At 42.6% G+C, this 27,544-nt stretch overlaps 1 protein-coding gene across 1 annotated transcript in view; it reads left to right on the forward strand.

The window, feature by feature from the left end:
• The window catches only part of LOC145403817 (zinc transporter ZIP1-like), a 131,142-nt gene that overhangs the window by 22,836 nt on the left and 80,762 nt on the right, over positions 1-27,544 (forward strand). The window contains exon 3 of the mRNA XM_080275496.1: positions 414-527. Within this exon, the coding sequence (XP_080131622.1) occupies positions 414-527 (114 nt within the window). The remainder of the gene's footprint in view (positions 1-413; positions 528-27,544) is intronic.

Here is a 27,544-nt window from a genome sequence, read left to right on the forward strand (position 1 = left end):
ACCATTTACTATGCTGGGCGGTAACCATATAACCAAATATTGGCGCCTGGTGGTTTAGTGGGTAATCACGGAGCTCCAATCGGATTGAGCTGGTGAAGGTTTATATCCAAGGGGTGGTTAGGGTTTATTGCTTATTTAATGCCACTCAGGGATGAGTGAGGCTGGTCACTCTCATCTTAAATGTCAGGACCAACTTGCCTAGCCCCGGGCTGCTACTCTTCTAATGGGGCAACGTTGGATTGGATGATGAATGGATGATAATTTTACCGGTAGTTTTCATATTTGTGTATTTTCCTGACCTCTCTATATTGGAAGAGAGGTCAGGATGATGATAAATGCTTATGATATGTGCTAGGATGTTCATCTCTGAGGAGGTTGTTCTTCACATATCCACCTTTGCATTTTCTCCCCAGACCTCCTGAAAGCACAGCACTATTGAGTGAGCCAAATGGGCAACGACACCTTCTTCAGCAGCAGCTCAGCCTCAGTGGTATCTCAGACCAGCCTGATCTCACCTCATCTCTAAGGTCAGGTCAATCAGCAGTTGCATCTTTTAAAGGAAGGCCTGTCCATCAACATCTAGGCCCCTTCACCATTCACTACCAATGATGGTGGTGGTAGGAGGGGGTGTCCATCATCCACTAACTTGATGTAGTAATGCCTACTTCTTCCCTCACTTTTTTTTTTTTTTCTAGTCCTCACTTCCCGTTTCTCCCATTCTTCCTGTCACTATTTACGACTCTTCTTTCAACTTAAGGTGACTTTGTGCTGAGTAACAAGCCAATGGTTTTATATAACTCAGGAAACCATTTACTATACAATAGTTGCTGGTACCATAACCATATAACCAAGTAACATGATGATGTGGAGCCTGCTATGGTGCCTCTTTTAACTGGGTGGAGAGATGCAGGTGTGACATCCACCCAGGAACCAGACATATACACTAGTCCCTATGCCTCATTGTGGCGAGGTGCTGTCAGCTGCATGCGAACATCAGTTCATGGTATCAAATGGTCCTGCAGGGACAGTTGCATGCCTGTGGACGCTGGGTCTGCTCAAACAAAGAGACTGGAGTAGTACAACAGCAAGACCCAATGACAGTTGGCTATAATTCAAGTGGAATACTGGCATATATATATATATATATATATATATATATATATATATAATCTATCTATCTATATATGTATATATTACACTGTATATATATATTATATATATGTACTGTAGGAGGAGGCCGTAGCACAGGCCGAACGGGGTAATACTCCCGAGGGGAATGGGAATGCTGGTGATAGGGAGAGTTGGAGCTCCTGTTTCACTAGCTATCTAACCATCCCCTTTTGCTGACCTTTTCAGTGTGACAGTAACATGGAGAGTAGACCAGCATACTCTCCCAAACATTTCCTCTAACTATCTATGCACTACACCACATGCACTTTACATTTCACACAACGTATCCCACTACGTTACAGGGCTTGGCGCCAGCAAGGGCATGTGGCCAGAAAACTTTGCCCCCGCTACCTAGTGGCGGACTTCGGAGGGGAGACGTGGTGTGGGTTCCGCCGGCATAGATCGTGGGTCCAGGGCGAGATGGGGATCGGGCCTGTGCTAGAGGGTACAGGGCATTGTGGTTCCCAGGCTGCCGCTTCCAACCAATAGAGAGGGGCCCGAACCTGGGAGTAGCGCCCCAGGAGGCTGCCCTATCAGTGGGTGTATAATGGCGGGATAGTTGCAGTGCCAAGGCGCGCTTGGAGGGTGTCCCTGCAGCTGTTCTGGCAGGGTGACCCAAGGCCACTACCACAGCCACTGGTAAGCTGGTGGGCTAGGGGTCCCAGATCCATTGCCTGGACCTGGGACTGTGCAGTGAGTGGGACCTGTGCTATGTCTGTCCCCCTTTGGTAATATTGAAGATGACAAAACAAAATAAGTTTCAAAGGAAGCCTGAGGACAGTAAATCACCCATGGGGATGAGGGTGGGTTCATGGAATGTGGGAAGTTTGAGGGGAAGAGCAGGGGAAGTCGTTGAGGCATTCAGTAGGAGGTGGGTGGTTGTGGCATGTTTGCAGGAAGTCCGGTACAGGGGTGGATCAGCCAGAAAGATTGTTGGGAAGGACTGTTGCTATAAGTTGTTTTGGCAGGGGGGGACAGACGGATATGGAGGTGTTGGTGTGATGGTTGCGGAGAAATGGGTGGAATATCTTATGAATGTTTTGAGAGTAAGCGATAGGATATTGGTAGTGAAAATTCTGTTGGGTAGAAAGGTAGCTGCGATTATATCGGCATATGCACCACAGGCAGGATTGGATGAAGCAGAGAAAGATAGGTTTTGGGGTGATTTAATACATGTAGTGGGTGGTATGCAGGATGATGAGATAGTGATTTTGGGAGGGGACTTAAATGGTCATGTAGGTGAAGCAGCGCAAGGTTATGAAGGAGTGCATGGGGGATGTGCGTATGGTCTAAGGAATGCAGAAGGGGAAAGGATACTTGAGTTTGGGGAGGCAACGGACATGATTGTGTGCAACACATATTTTGGGAAAAGAGACAGTAGGTTAATTATGTATGAGTCTGGGGGAAATAGCAGTCAGATAGATTATTTTCTGGTTAGGAGGGCTGATAGGTCAGTGAGGGATGTTAAAGTTATAGGAAGTGAGGAGTGTGTGCAGCAGCACACTCTATTGATTTGTGATATGGTGCTTAAAGAACAAGTGATGAAAAAGAGGACTTATGTACCTAGAAGGAAAATATGGAAGCTGAAAAACCAAGTAGTAATGGATGCCTTCTATATCGAGTTGAGGAGAGTGATGGCTGAACAGGGAGCTGTAGAGAGAGGCGTTAATGAACAGTACAGAGCCCTCAAGAACAATTTCTTGAGAGTTACTGATGTAACATGCGATTGGACAAGAGGACCACCAAGACATAAAGTAACTTGGTGGTGGGATGAGGGAGTAGAAGCTGCAGTTAAGGAGAAAAGAAGGCTTTTCCGGGAATGGAAGAAGGGTGGTAGCAAAGAGGAATATTTGGCTGCCAAGCGTAGGGCTAGAAGAGAGGTATACAGGGCAAAGTCTGAGTCACAGAGACTATTACTTGATAACCTAAATCATGGGGAAAGGAAAAATATATTTAGGATGGCAGGTAAAGTGAGGAGGGATAATCAGGATATTATAGGTGAGCAGTGTGTGAAGAATGATGAAGGAAGGGTAGTGGTGAACAGTGAGGATATTAAAGATGCATGGAGGGAGCATTATAACTGGTTGTTGAATGAGGAGTTTGACTGGGACAGGGAAGGTTTGGAGTCAGCAGATCCAGTGTTTGGCCCTTGGCCTTTGATTGATACTGCTACTGTGAGTGAGGCAATAGGTATGATGAGGGTGGCGAAGGCAGCAGGTGTGTCTGGGTTGACTGCCGAAATGCTGAAGGCCTCAGGCGATATAGGAGTGAGTTTAGTCACTGACCTGATAAACAGGATTATTTATGAGTGTGTTGTCCCAGATGATTGGCTGAAGAGTGTAATTGTAAATATGTATAAAGGGAAGGGTGATGCCCTAGAAAGAGGAAATTATAGAGGTATAAAGCTTTCAGATCAGATAATGAAGGTAATGGAGAGAGTTTTAGAAGGTATGATTAGAGAAAGAGTGAATATTGATGAGATGCAGTTTGGGTTTATGCCAGGTAGGGGGACCACTGATTCTATATTCATTGTTCGAGAGCTTCAGGAAAAATATATTGGTAGGAGAAGGGATCTTTATTTTGTTTTTGTTGATTTGGAAAAGGCCTTTGACAGAGTCCCTAGAGAGGTGGTGAAGTGGGCAATGGGAAAGCTTGGCTTGGAGGAGTGGCTGGTTAGGGTGGTTATGGCTATGTATGTGGGTGGTCACACCCAGGTAAGAGTGAATGGAGTTTTGAGTGATGAGTTTTCTGTGAATGTTGGTGTGCATCAGGGGTCAGTTTTGAGTCCCATGTTGTTTATCATGGTACTTGAAGCCCTTTCACGTGACTTTAGAAACGGACTCCTGTGGGAGTTGTTGTATGCTGATGATTTGGTGTTGATTGCAGAGAATGAAAGGGAGGCGGAGGAAAGGTTTAGGAAGTGGAGAGATGGTATGGGGCACAAGGGTTTAAGGGTAAATGTAGATAAAACAAAAGTGATGATATCTAGGGTTGGTGGCGGTACTGTCAAAGACGAGGGAGAGTGGCCATGTGCAGTTTGCCACAAGGGCATGGGAAGTAATTCCATCTTGTGCGGTGTGTGTGATAAATGGGTGCATAAGAGATGTAGTGGTATCAGAGGTAGACTGCGAGATAATGCTGATTTTATGTGTATGGCTTGTCGGAGTGAGCAGGTGGAGATTGTCAGACGTGAAAGGATTGAACTTGCAGGTGAATCTCTTGAGTGTGTGGAAGAGTTTTGTTATTTGGGAGACATGTTGTGTGCTGGAGGTGGGGCTGGAGCTAGCTCTGTGGCTAGGGTGAGAAGTGGTTGGAAGAAGTTCAGGGAGCTCTTGCCTCTCCTGACATTGAGAGGACTCTCCCTACGTGCTAAGGAGTCTCTGTATGCATCATGTTTTAGGAGTGTAATGCTGTAAGGTAGTGAGACCTGGGCAGTGAAGGAGGAAGATATTCGCTGGGTCAGACGTACAGATATGACAATGATTAGGTGGATGTGCAGTGCGTCCCTGCGTCCAAGGCCTGGAGGGGCTGGGTTTACGATGGAAGAGTTGAGAGGTAGGATGGGACTGGAGTGTATTGGTGTTGTGCTGAGGAGCAGTAGATTGAGATGGTTTGGACATGTGGAGAGGATGGGGAATGATAATTGGGTGAGGAAGGTGAGAAGTGTTAATATTGGAGGTGGGGTTAAGAGGGGTAGACCGAGAAAGACATGGGACGAGGTCATTAAGTGTGACCTCAGGGTTAAGGGACTGAACAAGGAGGCTGCAATGGATCGTGCAGTGTGGAGAGCCACCATTAGGTGACCAAGGCCGACACATGCAAGCATGTTGGAGCCTTTAAAAACGAAAACGTATTATATATATAATATATATATATATATATATATATATATATATATATATATATATATATATATATATATATATATATATATATATATATATATATATATATATATATATATATATATATATATATATATATATATATATATATATATATATATATATATATATATATATATATATATATATATATATATATATATATATATATATATATATATATATATATATATATATATATATATATATATATATATATATATATATATATATATATATATATATATATATATATATATATATATATATATATATATATATATATATATATATATATATATATATATATATATACACTGTACACAGTAATCCCCGTACTATCCGGACACCCACTTTCCGGGCACCCCAGTTACCGGACATTGTAGGCCTAGACCTTAGGATTCCCCCCTGCACCCCCCAAAAAAAAAAAAAAAAAAAAAAATCCAAAAAATCTGAATTTTTTTCCCACCCGTAATTTGAAATTGCCGCGTGGCGCCGAACAGCTGGTGTACACCACGGCCCCTTCACCCCTTCCTTCCTGCCCCCTCCCCCCTCCCCTGTCAGAGTTGCCATTTGGTATTTTTTATTACCAAATGTGGGCCAGTTTGGTAATGAAAAATTCATTTGGTAATGAATCAGCATAATGTATTACCAAAGGGATTTTTCACATGTATAAGGATACACAGGATGGAGATGGTGGATTGTTTGCTCTCTCTGATTAATCTGCTAGCCTACATAGCGTGAAAATAATCAACATGCTGTTAATTATGAGGAGAGTGGTTCTATGTATTTCCACTTGTATATATAATTAGTCTGTCTATCTATCTATTCCCAGACGCCTCAATCCTGTTTGGGGTGGCCACAAACAAATCGCCTCCACGTCGCCCTGTTCCCCACCATTTCACTGCCCCGCTCTCAACTCACACCCCCCTCTCTCATATACCTCTCCACCTCATTCCTCCATCTCATCCTCAGCCTCCCTCTCCCTCTTCCCCCCTCCACCTCACTCACATACACTCTCTTCGTCAGTCTTTCACCCTCCATCCTCTCCACATGGCCAAACCACCTCAGTGTATTCCTCCTAACGCTTCCTATCACATCCACATCCACACCACAACGCTTCTTTATATCCTCATTTGTCAGCCTGTCTCTCCATGTGACTCCACAGGCTCCTCTTAAATAACTCATTTCCACTGCTCTCACTCTTGACTTGTGTCCTTCCAACAATGTCCAGGCTTCACTTCCATACGTTAGAGTTGGTATCACGATACTGTCATGTAGTAACTTTTTCATTTCCATGCTCACTTCCCTGTTTCTTATCACTGCTTTCAAAGAACCAGCAACTTTTCTTCCCTGCTGTACATAATTAGTGAAGACTAAATGTTAGCTTTACGAGTTTGGTAATGAAAAGTTAAATTTAGTAATGAAAATTGAGAAGTTTGGTAATGTGGCCGTTGCGATAATGTGGCCGTTGCGATCTGGCAATTCTGTTTCCCCTTCATCAACAGTTACTGCCTAACTTCAATGGTGAGTAGATGCTTATCGCAATGGAAGCCACACGTGCTCGTTTCTTGTGAATAAACTGTGAATAAACTGCAATACCTCGTCACTACACCACACGGTAATTTACAGTGTTGTCCAGTGTTAAGAAATTAGAACATAGAGTGCAAAGGATCAACTGTGAAGTGCAAATTGGTGGTTGAAACTGGCATGGTGCAGTTAAGAACAGTGTGCAGTGTTAAACAATTATAACTCACAGTGCAAAGAATTAAGTGCAGCACAACACCGGATTACTGTACATTCTTCAAGAGCATTTTCATCACTGCCAAGTCCTTAGAAAAGGCTGCCACAGACTTGCTGTAAGTACTCTGGCTGAAGTACAGTCACTTCTAATTCCTCCTTCTTTGGTTCCTTTTCATTTATTTCATGCTTTATGTCCATTATTGGTGTGAATAGGGTCTTAAATAGGTTTAAATAGGTGCTATGCATGTCCGGTAGGGAGTTATTTAGGTGGCTTTCAAAGTTTGGCTGGGTTAGGGTCCATAAGTACCAGTCCAGGAGCCAGGGGCCCACTTTCCGGACAGGACCACGTTGTGGACATGCCTTTGGCTCTGTTACATCAGAGAGTAGAGGGATTACTGTATATATACCGGTATATACATATATATATACATATATATGCAGCTACCGCAAATTGGCTTAGGACCTCCCTCCACAAGGTATTAGAAACCACAGAAATCATAGTATATCACAATGTTTGTTCATGAAATGCCATTCATTTGTATGAAATCATATTTCTTTTCTTTTTCAGGACCAGTTTAATGTGTTTTGGCATGGAATCACTTAGATCTCTAAAGTAATCTAAGGCCATTTCTTTGCACCAAACATTTGTCAGTTCAGTCTTGAGGTTGTCCAGATTGGGTGTCTTCTTCTCTGCCATGATTTTCTTCATCTTTGCCCAGTAGTTTTCTATTGGATTTAGATCCGGACTGTTGCCAGGCCAGTCGAGGACCTCAGTCCGATTATTCTGAAGCCATTTTGTCATCTTTCTTGACTTGTGACATGGAGCTGAATCGTGCATGAAAAAGTCGCAATTGTGAATAGCAAAAAAGTTTAACAAATGATCTTTCAGAACTTGAATGTACTGGCCACCATTAATTATCAAGTTCTTAGAAAGAAAGATAGGCCTCCCGTTCCCATTTCACCTGAGAAACACCCTCATACCATTACTGATTGTGGATGCTTAACAGTCAGCACCGGGTAAGCAGGGTCATATCAACTACGGGAGGCAGGGCAACGAACCTTGGCAGAACACACCTGGAACACTTGAAATCTGCTTTCATCGGGAAACATAACTTTTCTTCACTCATCTGATGTCCAGTGTGCATACTTCTTGGCAAACTGAATGTGCTGCTTCCTCATGTGGTCAGAGAGAAGCAGTTTCTTGGCTGCAGTGCAGCTTGGCAAAGCCAGACCCTTCTACAAGTGGTGTTGGATAGTTCGAATTGAGACATCTTGTAACAGCTGGGGATGCATTCTCTTCAATTCTGCTGATGTCAGTCGAGGATTCTTGATTACTTCCCTCCTCAGAAGTGTATCTGTACCTCTGGAAGTCATCTTTTTCTTTCCACCGCCATGCTTGTGATCTGGTAGGACATCAGGTGGCAGGCGGCACGTTGCAGCAAGAATCTTCATGACGATTGACTTTGCACGTCCAGTACTTTCACAAATTGTGTTGATAAGGACATTATGCTACCTCCATGCAATGATACGGGCCCTCTCATCTCTTGAGCAGTACTTTCCAGGCATGACAACTGGACTCTAGGAAAATAACAGGTCTGACAGTAATCTGTCTATCTATCTATTGCCAGACGCCTCAATCCCATACGGAGTGGCCACAAACAAATCGCCTCCACATCGCCCTCTCCCCCACCATTTCACTGCCCTGATCCCAACTCACATCCCCCTCTCTCATATACCTCTCCACCCCATCCCTCCATCTCAAATAGGGAGGTGCAAGCTCGGAGTGACGGGAACATATACTCCCACTCTCGCTTCAGGGCAAACACTGACTTGCTGAGTGTTTCACCACCTCCCGCCAACATCAGAGGAGTTGTCAGTTACTTCTTGCCCAAAAAATTCACGTGGTAACAGTGTGGAGGAGGAATGGCAGTTGTGGAAGGACAAAGCAAAGACAGATAACTCTCCCATACCAATTCTGTGTGTAAGTCCTAAGTTTGTTTGCGGTGGGTGTATATATATATATATATATATATATATATATATATATATATATATATATATATATATATTTATATATATATAGAGAGAGAGAGAGAGAGAGAGAGAGAGAGAGAGAGAGAGAGAGAGAGAGATATCTGTATATCTGTATATATATATATATATATATATATATATATATATATATATATATATATATATATATATATATATATATATATATATATATATATATATATTATATATATATATATATATGTATATATATATATATATATATATATATATATATATATATATATATATATATATATATATATATATATATATATGTGTATATATGCACACCAAGGAGCATCAAAATAAGACCCAGCACACAATATCATAAACAAATACTGTCATCTATCCCTCCTTACCCACCTCAAACCAGCTTCCAGAAGCATATCCATACTCAAATCACTTGCCGCTCTATTCAATCATTTAACCCTTTAACCGTGGGCTTGATTTGCTTTTTCTTGTGGCACCCGCAGGCATATTCGTGCTCCGACAGACTCTCTAAAAATATTTGCCAAAAATCAGTTATTAGTCCTAGAATATTAAAATCAAATATGCTTATGGCACATACCTTCATCTTTCTCCTGGGGTGTTTGTTGAGCCTTCGTCGAGTACCGTAGGACTTGCGGAGACCTCTGAAGTTGGGTAACGAAGTCTCCACATTACACTTCTTGACAACTCGTAATATGATTACCACGCCAGATATTATCACTAGAAACACTATTCTATGATTCTCAAATAGTTTGGAATCCATACTCCAAAAAAAAAAAAAACACTGAAAGCAATGAAAATTACGAGGGCGTATGACCATCCCACTTCCGATCTTTCGCCGCTAGTGTTGTCTGTTATTCATAAAAACACTCACAGTTTATATTTCTGTTACTATATAACACGTATATGTATCTACAGTCTTTATACATAAGTGTCCTTCAGTAATAGTAGTTTATTGTCACTGTAGGGATTCAATTTCTTTCAGTAAAATACGTAGCATTCACTTTCTCATCCTGTATACTAGCATTGAGAGTGAATGTCACTTTCACCTTCACTCTCATAACTTATAGTATTCATACATGCTAGAGTGAAACTTTCACTTTCATTACTCCTAGTATGTATACTCGTATTCTTATAATACTACTCATTTACATTTCTATTTACGTTCTCTATTTTATTTACATTATTTACGTTTCTATTTTGTTTACGCTGTGTTGTGCACTGTCACTTGAAGTAACTTATAAAACTATTTTCCACTGTTCACTTATATTTACATTCATTGCATTCACTTGCTGTTTACACATTATTTACAATTCCACTTGCACTGTTTTACTGAATAAAAAGATCGTAGTCACTCTCTATCAATTGTCAGCCCTTTACCTTTTTCCACATGAGGTTTAGTAGGGGGTAAAGGTCACAGGGCCCTTTGCATGGGACTAAAAAGCGGCAGAAGTTAGCAGGAGCTAATCAGACATACCTTCACATTCAAAGATGACAGTGAACTGATAGTAGTGGCCTCCTGCCGCCTGGCTAGGGTGAGTGCAATACTACCAACTTCAGCCCTGTGAGACCTGCTAATATATAGCAATGAAATGATTGGCAGGAAACCAAGACAATACATAATAAATTAGGTAGTTCCAGGTGAATGTAAATATCACTTAGGCTTCTCCCTTCCCTCCTTATATGTATATTTATTACGAAAATAGATTATACGGCATATTTCAAGGGGAAATAAACAGCGAAAATTAGCGAACGAGTGCACGTGAGGTGTTGTCAGGTGATAATTAGCCAGTTCCAGGTGTATGGCAGTCTCACTTAACTTATTTCTTTTTTGTATATATGATTTGGTATAAGAATGGGGCATAGAGCTTATTTCAATGGATGAAATCAGTGGAAAATTCCAGGGAAGATTTACTTAGCGTAGAATACAGTGTGGTGGCCTGCAATAATTAGGTAGTTCCAGGTGAATGTAAATATCACTTAGGCTTCTCCCTTCCTTTCTTATATATATTTTTATTACGAAAATAGATTATACGGCATATTTCAAGGGGAATTAAACAGCGAAAATTAGCGAACGAGTGCACGTGAGGTGTTACCAATTCTAGGTGTATGGCACTCTCACTTACCTTATTTCTTTCTTGTATATATTATTTGGTATAAGAATAGGGCATAGGGCTTATTTCAATGGATGAAATCAGTGAAAAATTCCGGGGAAGATTTACTTGGCGTAGCACGGCCAGACAGGTGAGAGGATAGGATAATGGAGGGGAGGTAGGGAGGGAAGTCAAGAACGGGGAGAAATGGCTAAATTGTTATCAATGGATGGGAGTACAGATGAGATTAGGAGTGCTGACTAGTGTTGGACATTGGCAGTACTGATAGATGATACAAGCCACCACTTGAAAGCCCGGGCAAAATCAAAATAACACAGAATCACAAAAGTGTCACCTCACGGTATGATCCCTTGCTCCCAAGCATCACAAAAGTGACGCCCCGCGGTTAAGGGGTTAATTTGCTCCTCCTGTATTCTTGATTTGGATACGTACTCATCTAGTTTGCTTTTCAACCTGTCCCTTTCTTCTTCCTCTTATTCTCCCTCTTAAGCTGTTTTAATTCCTTAGAGGCAGATTCATTGCATACTTTTAATTCCGTAACTTCTCTTTCTTGTTTGTCACTGCGTGTACAAACTATTTCCAGTTTATTCCGTAGAATTGTGATCTCGTTTTCCTGCTCTATGGCCCATTCCTTTAACACTCTAATTATACTCCATACCTTTTTTATCTTCTAGACATTCCTTTCCGCTGTTTTCTCTACTTCTGCTACTCTTGTTTGATTCAACTTAATACTTCCATTTCCCACATCCCTGTCATTGAAGCCCTCAAATCCTCTCTCGCCAGTCAAAAACAAAGCACAGTCCTTTTCCGCCATGATTCAATCATATGGAGACTTTCTCTTTCCACTATATCTTGTTCTTTTAGGTCATTCTTCCTCATTTGCATCTCTCCTTATCCAAACATTTTTGAACCCTTCCTTGTGTGATAATTACTGTCCGACGGGACCACCACTCACTCACTCATTTACACAATCACAAAGAGGCTGGTCTCCTTTTCGTCGCTGATTCATCAATTATTTCTCCACGATCCAGGAAGAGCACCGTTTCTGTCTGTCGTGTGTGTGTGTGTGGTAGGGGAGTGTTGTTTATGGTGCAGTGTGGAATGTGACTATGTTCTGCTGTCCAGTTTGTGAGAAGGGTCACTGTAGATTTGGCTGGGGCTATTTTGAGTCTGTTTGTGATGAACCATTCATGCAGTGTGTTGAGGTGAGGTTGGAGGATGTGTGCGGCTGCATTTGCGTTTTGATGTGTACATGTAAGTGTTATATCATCTGCATAGGTAGCTATGTGTATTTGTGGTGTGTGGGGTTTGGGTATGTCATATATGTATAGGTTCAAACGAGTAAGGGACAAATCAGGTCCTTGGGGGATGCCATTTGTGAAGTTTCTGATGTCAGAAGATTGACCAGCAAATGTTTCGTGTGCACATCTGCCTGCTAAATAGTTTGCCAGCTATCATTTTGTGTTATTGTGCATGTTTGTGTAGAATATTTTTTTTGTGAGGTTGTGGCGGGGGATGGCATCGAATGCTTTGCTAATGTCTAGTGTGACTAGGAGTGTTCTGTGTGGTAACCTAACTGAATTCACGCCATTAAAAAAACTCTGTGTAAGGTCTGTAAGAAGAGTGTTTATGGAGTGTAGTGGAGGGGGTACAGAGGAGTGTGATGGAGCAGTTGGAGGAAGGTAACTTAGGGTCTTTGTTGGGTTTAGGGATAGTGATGATAATTCCATGCTTCCAGATGTTGGGTATTATGTTGTGTAAGTAGCTGTAGTTTGATATTTTGGTGAGTGCTTTTATGCCTTGTTGTCCAAAGTTTTTAAAGTGTATGTTGCTTATGTTGTTTGGTCCACAGGCAGATGAGTGCTTAAGGTTGCTAATGATGTGCTTCATCTGGTTGTAAGTGAAAGGTGCAAATTCTGGGTCTGTGAGGAACTATCTCTTGTGTAGGCGGACATGTCGGTCATCACGATGGGGGTTTAGATGGCTGACGTGAAAAGTGATTGATGAGAGTGTTTGCTTTTTGCTTGTTTGAGGGTATGGTGTCTGTTGTTGTGATGGCAACATTTGATTGTGTAGTGTTGCTGTTGAAGAGTGTGATACTGTTTAGTGTTTTGTGGAGTTTGCTGGTGTTTGTTTTGCGATCAGGTGTTTGGAGATACAGTGGGCTCACATAGTGCGCGAGAGATTGGGCGGTGCACAAGCTCGCGCACTGGGAATTCGCGTACTAGGAATACATAATTTTATGGGAATAATTACATATGGGCGGTACCCCCTCATACCTGGACATTTTTTGGCCCTTAGAGACATAATAAAGGTCATATGTTTCAGACATTGTACTAAAGCTACAGCTACAATAACAAAAATATGGATAGTCACCTTAACAACAGTAGACAACAGGCGTGATGACCTTAAATAACAGGGGTTCTGAGGCGCGGCAACACTTACAGCGCCGCACTCCCCACCGCACCTCCCACCGCACCAACACTTCCCTCCGCAGACTCCTCTTGATCACCTTCCCCAGGAGCATCAAAGTCACTCACTTCAGCCATAAACCCTTCAATATTGAATGCTGACACTTCTGACATTGCATCCTCTTCATCCTCAACAGGAACAGGAGCAGACGATGTCGATGGTTCCGCTATTTCACCAACTTGAGCCCGCTGTGTGTAGCTTGTTATGAGCGTCTGTCTTCTTCTGTTTATTTCTTCCCTGTGCCTGTCTGTGTAGAAATGGAAGAGTTTGTCGATACCAACCAGAAGTTCCTCCGTTCTTAGGTTGCTCACTTCCTGTTCCTTCACCTCTTCCTTGAGCTTATCCACGGCAGCAAGGATCTCGCTAATGTTTGACATACACAGCTCAGTCCTGCCTTCCATCACACTAGGCTGCTCAACTTGACTCTGTCTGGCGCATCAACATGACGACACGTGACGCACTCTGTGAGGGGTGGTCGCGCACTAGTAGAAAATGCCATTTTTGAGCCACTCCTTGCCCCTGTCTTGCGTTCTGTGCGGTAAACTCACGCATTAAAGGGTTTTTGGTTATGATTTTAGGTCACTCGTGCACAAGGCGAATCGCGCACTGCGGTGACGCGCACTGTGCGAGGCCAATGTAATTATTCCAATATATTGTTTGCTGTTCCGATATTTTATTGTTTATTAGAATGTTGAGTTCTTGTATTTGTTGTACTTTGTCTTGTGTGTGAGGTGTTGGAGAGTGTTGTAGTGTGTCCTGTAGTGCAGTCACATTTAAAAGGTGACTCTATGAAGGGTCAGGCTAAGGCATATGGGAGGGACCTGACACCAATTCAGCTGGGTCAGGCTGAGCCCCATGAGAGGGACCTGGCACCGGTTCAGCTGGGTCATCCAAAACCTCCTCATCAGATGCCTCCAAATCATTTTCCCTGTGCAGCATATTCACCTGGAGGAGCTGTACCTTCTCACAATTGTCTGTGGCTTCCCTCAAGTACTCAAAATTGTCTCATAATAGTATTTTAAACAAGCAATCACTTCCTGGTCTAATAGTTGCAGGAGGGAAGTAGTATTAGCTGGAAAAAACACTACCTTTACATTTTCGTGCAGACTCTCCAAGTAGGCTGGGTGCCCTGGTGCATTGTCTAACACTAGCAGAATTTTAAAGGGAATACCTGACTCATCGCACCTTTTCTTTGGATCAGTAATAAAATATTTTTTGAACCACCTGTTCAATATATCCCTTGTCATGCACCCTGTTTTTGACCTTTCCCAATACACCCCCAAGTCATTCATGTCTTTTAGATGCTTAAAGTACCTTGTTTTTTTCACTCTGCTTACAACTAATGGCCACATTTTGTGGTCTGTAACATTACAAGACAAAAGTAGAGTGATACTCATGCACTCTCCTACCCCTGCCTTGCCTGTGTTCTTTCATGATGAATGTTGTCCTTCACATTCTTTTGTAGTGCAAACTTGTCTCATGTGTGGCACAAAAGAAGAAAGCATATAGTGAGTGGATGAGAAACAGAGGCATGGAAGAAGTTGAGAGATGGAAAAGAGAGTTATATGTACAGAGGAAGAGAGAGGCAAAAAGATTAGTAAGAAGAGAGTGGATAAGGAATATGGAAGTAATTTGAGTGTAAAATGGAGGGAAAGAGGTAAAGAAAGACAGGGTGCCAAAGAATTTAGTTGGGGAGTGAAAAAATTTAGTTGGGAAGTGAAAGATAAAAATGATAGATTATTAGTGGAAAAGGGAGAAAAAGTGAGCAGATGGAGAGAACACTTTAAGGAATTGTTGAACATAGAGAATGAAAGTAATGCAAATATAAGTGGCTGGGGAATGGCTGGGAGACAGAGGGATGTGAGAAGAGGGGAAGAAGTCAGTAGGATGGAAGTTGTGGAAGCAATGAAGAAAGTTAAAATGCGGAAAGCCCCAGGAATTGATGGAGTGTGTGGTGAAATGCTGAAGCATGGGGGAGATAGTAGTAAAATGGATGTGGGAGATGTGCAGATTGGCCTGCGAGGAAGGTAGAGTCATGGAGGATTGGAAGTCAGGTATAATTATTCTCCTGTACAAAGGAAAAGGGGAAAAAGAAGTGTGTGGTAATCATAGGGGCATTTGTCATCTTAGTGTAATAGGAAATGTATGTGGTAGGATACTTACTGACAGAGTTAGGGGACTAACAGAGGAATTAGTTGGAGAAGAACAGAAAGGTTTTAGGAAGGGAAGAGGTTGTGTAGCTCAGATATTCATTCTTAGATCTTTAATGGAAGAGTTTCTAGAGAAGGGAAAGATATTGTATGCAGCCTTCATGGATTTGGAGAAAGCATATGACAGGGTGGATAGACAAGGATTGTGGAAAGTATTAGGAATATATGGAGTAGATGGGAGGTTGTTGAATGCCGTGAAGAGTATGTTTGAGGGTACTAAGGCTGCAGTGCATGAGGATAGTGAACTGAGTGATTTTTTTCTATTTGAAAGTTGGATTGAAACAAGGATGTGTTATGTCTCCATGGTTGTTCAGTCTGTATATGGATGGGGTTATAAAGGAGATGCAAGGCAGGGGAGTGGACGTTGGAGTAGCCCTAATGAGAGAGGGAAGTGTTTGGAAACTCCCTGTACTGTTGTTTGCAGATGATACTGTGTTGTTAAGTGAAGACAAAATGGAATCTAAAGGGGAATGTAGGGAGGAGTAAAGTTATGGTCTTCAAGAGAAGTGAAGTCAGTGAATGTACAGTAAGGTTGGATGAGAAGGAAGTGGAAAATGTGAGTGCATTTATGTACTTGGGTAGTGTGATGAGTAAGAATGGAAGTTTAGAGGGTGAAGTGCTTGAAAGGATACAGCAAGGAAGAATGGTTGTTGCTTCCTTGAAAGCACTGCTAAGAAACAGGGAAGTGAGCATGGAAGTGAAAAAGTTAATACATGACAGTACAGTGAGTCCTTGATAAATGGAAACCCGAAGTACAAATTTTCAGTGTTACGAAAGCACCAAATATAGGAAAAATTCCAAAGTACGAAAGTATCTGTCTCAATGATGCGAAAAACGATACGAAAGGAAATACTATCTCTATCTATCTATCTATTGCCAGACGCCTCAATTCCGTTTGGGGTGGCCACAAACAAATCGCCTCCAAGTCGCCCTGTCCCCTGCCATTTCACTGCCCTGCTCCCAACTCACATACTCCTTTCTCATATACCTCTCCACCCCATCCCTCCATCTCATCCTCGGCCTCCCCCTCCCTCTTCCCCCCTCCACCTCACTCACATACACTCTCTTCATCAGTCTTTCACCCTCCATCCTCTCCACATGGCCAAACCACCTCGGCGTGTTCCTCATAATGCTTCCTGTCACATCCACATCCACACCACAACGCACCTTTATATCCTCATTCGTCAGCCTGTCTCTCGATGTGCCTCCACAGGCTCCTCTTAAATAACTCATTTCCACTGCTCTCACTCTTGACTTGTGTCCTTCCAACAACGTCCAAGCTTCACATCCATACGTTAGAGTTGGTATCACAATACTGTCATGTAGTAACTTTTTCACTTCCATGCCCACTTCCCTGTTTCTTATCACTGCTTTCAAAGAACCAGCAACCTTTCTTCCCTGCTGTACCCTTTCAAGCACTTCACCCTCCAAACCTCCATTCTTACTCATCACACTACCCAAGTACTTAAACGTACTCACATTTTCCAATTCCTCACCATCCAACCTCGCTGTACATTCACTGACTTCACCTCTCTCAAAGACCATCACTTTACTCTTCCCTACATTCACCTTTAGATTCCGTTTCTTACACACTCTCCCAAACTCATCCACCAAGCCTTGCAGCTCCCCTTCGTCTTCACTCAACAACACAGTATCATCTGCAAACAACAGTACAGGGAGTTTCCAAACACTATCCTCTCTCACCAGGGCCACTCCAACATCCACTACCCTACCTTGTACCTCTTTTAATACCCCATCCATGTACAGATTGAACAACCATGGAGATATGACACATCCCTGTTTCAACCCAACTTTCAAAGAGAAAAATTCACTTAGTTCACCATCCACACGCACTGCAGCCTTAGCATCATCGTACATACTCTTCACAGCATTCAGCAACTTCCCATCTACTCCATATATTCTTAACACTTTCCACAATCCTTGTCTATCCACCCTGTCATATGCTTTCTCCAAATCCATGAAAGCCGCATACAACTTCTTTCCCTTCTCTAGAAACTTTTCCACTAAAGATCTAAGAATGAATATCTGATCTACACAACCTCTTCCCTTCCTAAAGCCTTCCTGTTCTTCTCCAACTAATTTCTCTGTTCTTTCTCTAACTCTGTCAATAAGTATCCTACCATACACTTTTCCTGCTACACTAAGAAGACAAATTCCCCTATGATTACCACACACTTCTTTTTCCCCTTTTCCTTTGTACAAGTGAATAATTATACCTGACTTCCAATCCTCCGGGACTCTGCCTTCCTCCCAGGCCAATCTGCACATCTTCCACATCGATTCTACTACTATCTCTCCCCCATGCTTCAGCATCTCACCACACACTCCATCAATTCCTGGGGCTTTCCCCAATTTAACTTTCTTCATTGCTTCCACAACTTCTATCCTACTGATTTCTTCCTGTCTTCTCACCTCCCTCCTTCTCCCAGCCATTCCCCAGCCACTTATACTCGCATTACTTCCATCCTGTATGTTCAACAATTCCTTAAAGTGTTCTCTCCATCTGCTCACTTTTTCTCCCTTGTCCACTAGCAATCTACCATTTTTATCTTTCACTCCCCAGCTAACTTCACTTCCACCCTGTCTTACTCTTTTCACTTCTCCAGAACATTTTCTTACAGTCCCTCCACTTTTCACTCAAATTCCTTCCAAATTCCTCATCCACTCTCTTCTTACTCTCTCTTACTAATCTTTTCACCTCTCTCTTTCTTTCTGCATATAACTCTCTCTTCCGCCTCTCAACTTCTTCCACCCCCTATTTCTCATCCATTTATTGTATGCTTTCTTCTTTTGTGCCACAGCCTGTCTCACCTCTTCAGTCCACCACGCAGTTCCTTGCACCCCCCTCCGTCTTCTCTTCGTTCCACGCACCACATCACATGCTGCACATATTTCTTCTGTAAATATCCTACACACATATTCCACGTCTCCCATCTGCTCCAATTCATATTTGCCCAATCGTTCCACCACTTCTCTCTTATGCTCTGCCTTTTTCTCATCCTCATGTAACCTTTCCACTCTCCTTGCAACTACTCCTTCCTCTCGTCTTTCCCTTCTTCTATTCCTCCATCTTACTTGAATGGGTGTTAGCTTGCAGCGAGGAAACAAACTAACCCCTCTCTTGTAAACAGTTTTTCGCATGCTTCTCAGCTGAGTCGACGATTTCGGGACAATTCGCCATCAGGTCGATTCTCTGTCATTTGTGTACATATCAGTTTATTTAGCAAGTATATTAGTTTTTTATTTATATGAGTTATAAAGGTGATGGTGATTTATTCATTTTATAATAAATGTAAAGTATGGCATCAGATAGTTGGTATTAACAGAAAATAATATAAATATATTGAAACTTGAATCAGGTGACGTATGATGCTTAACTTCATCGTTTAACATAAGGCAACATATGGGACATTGGCATTTATATAAATGCCTATAATCCTCATGTGAACGATCGACATGCTCTAAAATTGTACGAATAATCTTCATGTTACGTGTACATTCACAGCTAATCAATCAATCTCAACTGACTGCATCCAAAAATTACATGAAAAATTACCGAAGACAGCTATGGGAGACGCCAGATTATAATTCAAAGTTGACTACAGCGAGGCAGAAGCAGGTTAATTATTGACCACAAGTACAAAGTATAAATAATATCCAAAGGCTATGCTGTTAAATGAACATAGACCTTGATAGTTCCCCATGAAATTATTATAATATTAATAAATAAATATAAAGTATATTTATAGACTGACAGGGAAACATCTTGGGCGCGAATTGTCCTGACAGAGAATCGTCCATGTTTTGGTGGCGAATTGACTTCGCGGCAAATTGTCCCGGAACCGTGTCCGCGTCAATCCTCGCAGCTTTGCTGTACGTGAGGATATTTTTGCAGCTCAGCACCTTTTTGTACTGTTTAGACATGCCTCCCAAGTGCCCTGTATCATCTCCAGCATTGGGGGAGCCCGCTGCAAAGAAGCAGCAGCACTGTTCTCTTACTCTGGAGAGGAAATTGAAAATTATAAGACGCCACGAGAAGGGGCAGGGAGTCTCGGAGATTGGGTGTGCTTTAGGTCTTGCAGCTTCCACCATTGAGACTGTGACCAAGAAAAAAGAGATGTACAAGAATATGGCCACCTCATTCTCTACATCTACTAATACCAATACACCAGTCCTGCATGAGACAGCCCTAGCATGTAATCAATATGGACGGTGGGTGTTAGCGTCGAATTGGTGATATGTGGAGATGTAGAAGGACTACTGGGCCTTGGGATAGGTGACTGCCCCCAAGAAATAGGCCCTGAGCCTTTGCCCAGAGTCGAACAGGAAAAAAAAAAATTACTTACTTCAAAATAGGAGGGGTAAAGTTTTGGTGGGGGGGTCCGAGGGGGTCCTGGGATGCATCCGTCCATTTCTCTTTATATTTCAATGGGGAAAATTGTTCTGATATACGAAATTTCAGAATATGAAAGTTTTTTTGGTTCCTATCCCTTTCATATACAGATATGGAAGACTCACTGTATTATGATACCAGCTTTAACATATAGAAGTGAAGCTTGGACGTTGTTGGAGGGACAGAAGTCAAGAGTGAGAGCAATGGAAATGAGTTATTTGAGAGGAGCATGTGGAGTCACATGGAGAGACAGACCGACAAATGAGGAAGTGAAGGACCGTTGTGGTGTGGATGTGGATGTGATAGGAAGATTAGGAGAAACACATTGAGGTACTTTGGCAATGTGGAGAGGATGAAGAGTAAGAGACTAATGAAGAGTGTATGTGAGTGAGGTGGAGTTGGGGAGAGGGAGGGAGAGGCCAAGGATGAGATGGAGGGATGGAGTGGAGAGGTATATGAGAGAGGGGGATGTGAGCTGGGAGCAGGGCAGTGAAATGGCGGGGGACAGGGTGACACGGAGGTGATTTGTTTGTGGCCACCCCATACAGGATTAAGGCATCTGGCAGTAGATAGATAGATTGACTTGTCTCATCTGTGTTGTAAATTTGCTCCGAAGTGTGGCCTGCATCTCTGATTATTCCCTTCAATACATCAGCGAACGTCACTGGTGCTCCGGCATCTGCTGACGCTTGTTCTGTCACCTGCACACTTTTCAAGTCTTTCCTCTTCCAGAACTAGGCAAACCAACCACTCAGTGCCTTAAATCTGCCAGGGAGTTGAGACAACTTATGGCAAGCAACAGAATACAGGTGCTGGGCCGTCCTTCGTGTATTTATTGAGTCGATTGGAACTCCTTCTCTCTCCTATCAGTTGCAACACATGACCAGGTACCTTTCCATCGTAACAAGTGCTGGGTCAGACACTCAAAATCTCTTGTCCAGGGCAGATCCCCTGTAGGCCCTCGCTGTCTTCAATATGGCGTCCTTCTTGGCCAGGATCGTGTGAGTAGTTGACTTGTTGACCTGGAAAGCTTTGGCGATGGCACAGTTATGTTCTCCCCTCTCCTTGTGCTTGATCACGTCAAGCTTCTTCTCCTGGGTTAAGCTCTTCCACCATCTAGCTGGGTCACGGTGAGGTGTCATTGTCAGACTGGGTCATGTGGCCAAAGAAAAGAGCTGAGTTAAGACACAGCACGTATGGACGCGGAATGCAAGGAGAGAGTTGACTGGAGTGGCCCGGGAATGCTCAGTAGACCGTGACGACACCTGGTGCAGACACATGACATGCATACGTAACAGGAAAATGCAACTCGCGCTTTGACTTAATCTTCCCTCGTTTCGTTTGTTTTTACCTCGTTTTGGCCAGTTATCTCGTGTATTGGTTAAATATTCCCTAATTTTTGGCCTCAGGCTGTGTTTTCACTATCGTTGTAGCATAGTACAGTTTTTCAAGAAATGGGCAATTTCTCTATCCACGTACAATAATTCGCGCCCTTGTTTAAATATTCACCTTGTTGTTACCACCACAAGCAGCCACTGGCAACCTTCCGACACACATCTCAGTCATGCTTCGGTTGCCTACATACCTCCGTCATGAATAGACCTACGCAAAAAATTTTCCTGTGTCCGGACCCTCAGGTGAGTGCCTGCAGCCACCAACTTCAACACCAATAAAGTCCAAAGGCCAGAAAAGAAAAGGCCCTAGTGATAGTGCGATAGGAAGAGAACTTGAGGTGACATTATCATCAATAGTGAGTGGAGAAAGTGACTCTTCCTCTCAGGAAAGCGACCACCATAATGAGTGTCGATATTTATCTGTTGTGTGAGGTGGGTGGAAGACAAGACTCCTCCATTGTGCGCCCATCGTTTCCCCTTGTTCGTTCATCTGCTGTTTCCGATGATGTGAATGGTTCAGAGGGTATTGACGATCCTGGAGAGGGGGATATTGGCACAGATAAGATGGAAGAGGAGGTAGAGAGTGGAAACAGTGAAGAGTTGGAGGAGGGAGGAAGGAGGGCGGAGGAAACGCAGTGCGTCGAGCCTGGTACCACTCCTCTGTCTATTTACATGAATAATGGAAGCAGAAAGTTTGTTTCATGATGAAATCAGTGCCTTATTTTTTATTAAAAGTTTTCATGTGTATATTTATGATGAAAAGTCTAAATCACAGGAAAAAATTCTGTTATAGTGGAAAATATAGTATTTTCGATTATGAACAGTATGTGTGTAACAACAGTACTTTGTTCACAATTTTTTTTTTGTAGGTTAAATGTAGTAGTAGTTGTAGTAGTAGTGGTAGTATATGTAGTAGTAGTGGTAGTAGTTGTATTAGTGGTAGTAGTAGTTGTAGTAGAGGTAGTTGTAGTAGTAGTAAATGTAGTGGTGGTAGTTGTAGTAGTAGTAGAAGTAATAACAGTAGTATTTGTAGTAGTTGTAGTACCTAGACTTATAGTCACACAGCGGTGCCAGAATTGAGCAACAATGCAAGCCAAACATACATCTATGTGTGTGTGTGTGAGAGAGAGAGAGAGTGGCTGTCTGTCTGTCTGTCTCTGAGGCGGTGTAGTGGTGAGGCAAGCAGGTAGCCTGCCTCAAGATCTTTGCTTTTTTTTTTTTTTTTTTTTTTTTTTTTTTTTTTTTTTAAATGCGAGGAAGAAGGAACCAAAGGCCATGAGCCCGCAGTAACAGTTCCCTCCAAGAGAAAAACAAAATACAATAGAGAGCCAAATTCAAGATCCGATCATTTTGAGATGCCTGGACGTACACTGCGTTTGAAAGACTGGAGAACATAGGCAGCAGGAAATACAGACAGAGGGAGACATTTCCAGAGCTGACCTGTTGCATAAATGAAAGACTGGGAGTAACGGTTAACTCTTGCATTAGAGAGTTGGACAGAAAAGGGATCAGAGTTTGCTGCCAGACGGGTGCTACGCGCCCGTCGTAGAGGTGGAGGAATGCAAGCAGACAGTTCAGAGGAGCAGTGACCATAAAAGTAGCGATAGAAAAGAGATAAAGATGCAACAGTGCAGTGAAGAGACAGAGGTTGAAGGGAGTCAGTAAGAGGAGGAGAGTTAATGAGATGAAAAGTCTTTGACTCCACCCTATTGAGAAGAGCTGTATGTGGGGAGCCTCCCCACACATGAGAGTTGTACTCCACACAGGGGCAGATAAAACCCCTGTATAGAGTCAACAATTGTGCAGGGGTAAAGAAAGAGCGGAGTCGGCTTAGCACACCCAATTTCTTGGAAGCAGATTTTACAAGAGATGTAATTGATCTTTCCGAGATAAGTCCCGAGTAAATGAAACCCCAAGCATGTTCAAGGATGATGCAGGATTAATCTGAATGTTATTAAACATTAGTGGGTATACCTGTGGAAGATTTTGTCGGGTTGATAGGTGTAGGAACTGAGTCTTAGATGCATTAAAAACAACCATATTATTTTTACCCCAGTCAGAGATACGAGCTAAGTCAGACATTAGGTGTGCCATAGCCTCATCCCTTGTTTGTTGAAGTAACTGTTGAGATGGGCGTTGCGGGAACCGAATGGAAAGGTGAAGGGTGGAGTCATCAGCGTATGAGTGGATAGGGTTCGATGTGCAGCTTAAAAGATCATTGATGAATAAAAGGAAGAGAGTTGGTGATAGGACAGAGCCCTGAGGAACACCACTGTTGATAGATCTAGGAGAAGAACGATGGCCGTCTACAACAGCGGCTATAGGACAACCAGAAAGGAAGCTAGCGATGAAGGCACAGATAGAAGGATAGAAACCGTAAGAGGGCAGTTTGGAAATTAAAGATTTATGCCAGACTCGATCGAAAGCCTTTGAGATGTCAAGTGCAATGGCAAAGCTTTCGCCAAAGTCCCGAAAGGAGGATGACCAGGATTCTGAAAGGTAGACGAGAAGATCGCCAGTGGAGCGTCCATGACGGAACACATACTGACGATTGGAAAGAAGGTTGTGATAGGAAAGATGCCTTAAAATTTTTCTATTGAGAATTGACTCGAAAACTTTTGAAATACAGGGCGTTAAAGCAATTGGACGATAGTTGGAGGGTTGGGAGTGGTCACCCTTCTTTGGGACTGGCTGAATGAGAGCAAACTTCCAGCAAGAAGGAAAGGTACAAGTTGACAGACAAAGGCAAAATAGTTTGCCTAGGCAGGGTGTAAGCACAGAAGCACAGTTCTTGAGAACAACAGGAGGGACCCCATCAGGCCCATATGCCTTGTTAGTACTGAGGCCAGTGATGGCAGAAAATACATCAGCTGAAGAAATTTTAATGTCAGCCATGAGGAAGTCAGAGGGGGGGAAGTGATGGAGGAACAGCACCGGAATCGTCTAAGGTGGAATTGGAGGAGAAAGTCTGTGCGAAGAGATCTGCTTTATCAGTAGAAGAAATAGCTACAGAACCATCAGAGTAGAAAAGAGGAGGGAAGGATGATGAGGTAAAGTTGTTAGAAAGATTTTTGGCAAGATGCCAGAAGGAGCGGGAAGAATTTGAGTTGGAGAGTTGAGAGCATTTAGCATGGATGAAATTATTTTTAGTAGAGCGAACAACAGACTTAGCACGATTCCGGGCAGAAACGTAAAGATGATGTGATTCAGGGGTGGGTTGGCTCCGGTACCTTTTGTAGGCCCTTTCCTTGTTGCAGACAGCATTAGAACAAGCGTGATTAAACCAAGGCTTTCTTGCGTTAGTCAAAGGATATGAGAAAGGAATGTATGCTTCCATGCCCTAGAGAATAACCTCCGTAATGCGCAAGGCACACTCAGATGGCTCCTGGCCATGGAAGCAATAATCATTCCAGGGAAAATCAAAGAAGTACTGCCTGAGGGCCTCCTAGTCTGCGGCTCCAAAATGCCACAGACGACGTTTCCCTGGAGGGTCCACAGGCCGTACCGGAGTGATAGGACAGGTTAAGGTAATAAGGTTGTGATCGGAGGAGCCCAACGGAGAGAAAAGATTAACAGAGTAAGCTGAAGGATTAGTTGTGAGGAAGAGGTCAAGTATGTTGGAGCTCTCTCCAAGGCAGTCAGGGATACGGGTCGGGTGCTGTACAAGCTGCTCTAGGTCATTAACCCCTTAACCGCGGGGCGTCACTTTCGTGACGCTTGGGAGCAAGGGATCATACCGCGGGGCGTTGCTTTTGTGATTCTGTGTTATTTTGAATTCACCCGGGCTTCCAAGTGGGGGCTTGTATCATCTATCAGTACTGCCAATGTCCAACACTAGTCAGCACTCCTAATCTCATCTGTACTCCCATCCATTGTTGACAATTTAACCATTTCTCCCCGTTCTTGACTCCCCTCCCTACCCCCCCTCCATTACACTATCCTCTCGCCTGCCCGGCCGTGCTACGCCAAGTAAATCTTCCCTGGAATTTTTCACTGATTTCATCCATTGAAATAAGCCCTATGCCCTATTCTTATACCAAATAATATATACAAGAAAGAAATAAGGTAAGTGAGAGTGCCATACACCTGGAATTGGCTAATTATCACCTGACAACACCTCACGTGCACTCGTTCGCTAATTTTCGCTGTTTTTTTCCCCTTGAAATATGCCATATAATCTATTTTCGTAATAAATATACATATAAGGAGGGAAGGGAGAAGCCTAAGTGATATTTACATTCACCTGGAACTACCTAATTTATAATGTATTGTCTAGATTTCCTGCCAATCATTTCAGTGAAATACATAGCTGTTTCAAGAGCTACATTGGTAGTGCTGAATAACCCTCAAGTAGGCCTCAACACGGGCCGGCCCTCCTATCAATTCTCTCTCAGATTCCGAAGAGGAGGTACGGCTCATCCTCTTGCTGACTTCAGGGCCTTTTTTCACCCCCATCCAAGGGCCCTGTGACCTTTGCCCCCTACTAAACCTCGTGTGGAAAGAGGTAAAGGGCTGACAATTGATAAAAGAGTGACTACGATCTTTCTATTGAGTTAAACAGTGCAAGTGGAATTGTAAATAATGTGTAAATAATGTGTAAACAGCAAGTGAAAGTAATGAATGTAAATATACGTGAACAATGGAAAATAGTTTTATAAGTTACTTCAAGTGACAGTGCATAACACAGTGTAAATAAAATAGAAATGTAAATAACGTAAATAAAATAGAGAACGTAAATAGAAATGTAAATGAGTAGTATTATAAGAATACGAGTATATACCCTAGGAGTAATGAAAGTGAAAGTTTCACTATAGCATGTCTGAATACTATGAGTTATGAGAGTGAAGATGAAAGTGACATTCACTCTCAATGCCAGTATACAGGACGAGAAAGTGAATGCTACGTATTTTACTGAAAGAAATTGAATCCCTACAGTGGCAATAAACTAATACTACTGAAGGAAACTTATGGATAAAGACTGTAGATATATATGTTATGTAGTTATAGAAATATAAAGTGTGAGGGGTTTTATGAATAATAAATGACAGAGTACCAAGAGCGAACTAGCGGAAGTGCGGCGATCAGACGCGCTCATAATTTTCATTGCTTTCACAGTGGGTTTTTTTTTGGAGTATGGATCCCAAACTACTTGAAAATCATAGAGTAGTATTTATAGTGTTAATATCTGGCTGTGGTAATCATATTACGGGTTGTCGGGAACTGTAAAGTGGAGACTTCGTTACCCAACTTCAGAGGTCTCCACAAGTCCTACGGTAACTGACGAAGGCTCAACAAACATTCCAGGAGAAAGCTGAAGGTATGTGCCATAAGCATATATAATTTTAATATTCTAGGACTAATAACTGATTTTTGGCAAATATTTTTTGAGAGTCTGTCGGAGCCCGAATAACCCCGCGGCACACGCAAAACATCGGTAAACATGCCCGCGGTGTAGGGGTTAAGGATAGAAAAGATGTAGGCTTGTTCACCAGGTGGATCTGTGAAAGGAGAGGAGAGCCAAAGGTGGTGGTGAACATTGAAATCTCCTAGAATGGAGATTTCAGAGAAAGGAGAAATGGATAGAATGTGTTCCATCGTAGAAGTAAGATAGTCGAAGAATTTTTGATAGTCAGTTGAATTAGGGGATAAGTAAACAGCACAGATATATTTAGTCAGAGAATGACAGGAAAGCCGAAGCCAGAGTGTAGAGAATTCAGAAGAATCGAGTTCAGGAACACGAGAGCAAGATAAGTCGTTGTGTATATATACACAACAGCCACCTTTGGCTTTGAAATGAGTATAGAGAAAGTAGGAGGATACAGAAAAGGGTTTGCTGTCAGTTGCCTCAGACAGCTGACTCTCCGTTAGAAAACGAAGGTGAGGTTTAGACGAGGAGAGGTGGTGCTCAACAGAGCGAAAGTTGGAGGAAAGGCCGCGAATGTTGCAGAAATGAAGAAGAAGAGAGTCAGACAGTGGTTCCAGGCACCTCGAGTCGTCATCGGGAGAGGGGCGGATGGTGGGGGCATTTATGGTCCCCCCCCCCCCACGGGGACTCCGAGGTTTGATGAAGAGACGCCATTTTTTTTAAATTTTGAACAGG

Source organism: Coenobita brevimanus, chromosome 61, assembly GCF_032717465.1.
Source record: "Coenobita brevimanus isolate Jiangsu-jjx chromosome 61, ASM3271746v2, whole genome shotgun sequence".
In the NCBI taxonomy this organism is placed as follows: domain Eukaryota; kingdom Metazoa; phylum Arthropoda; class Malacostraca; order Decapoda; family Coenobitidae; genus Coenobita; species Coenobita brevimanus.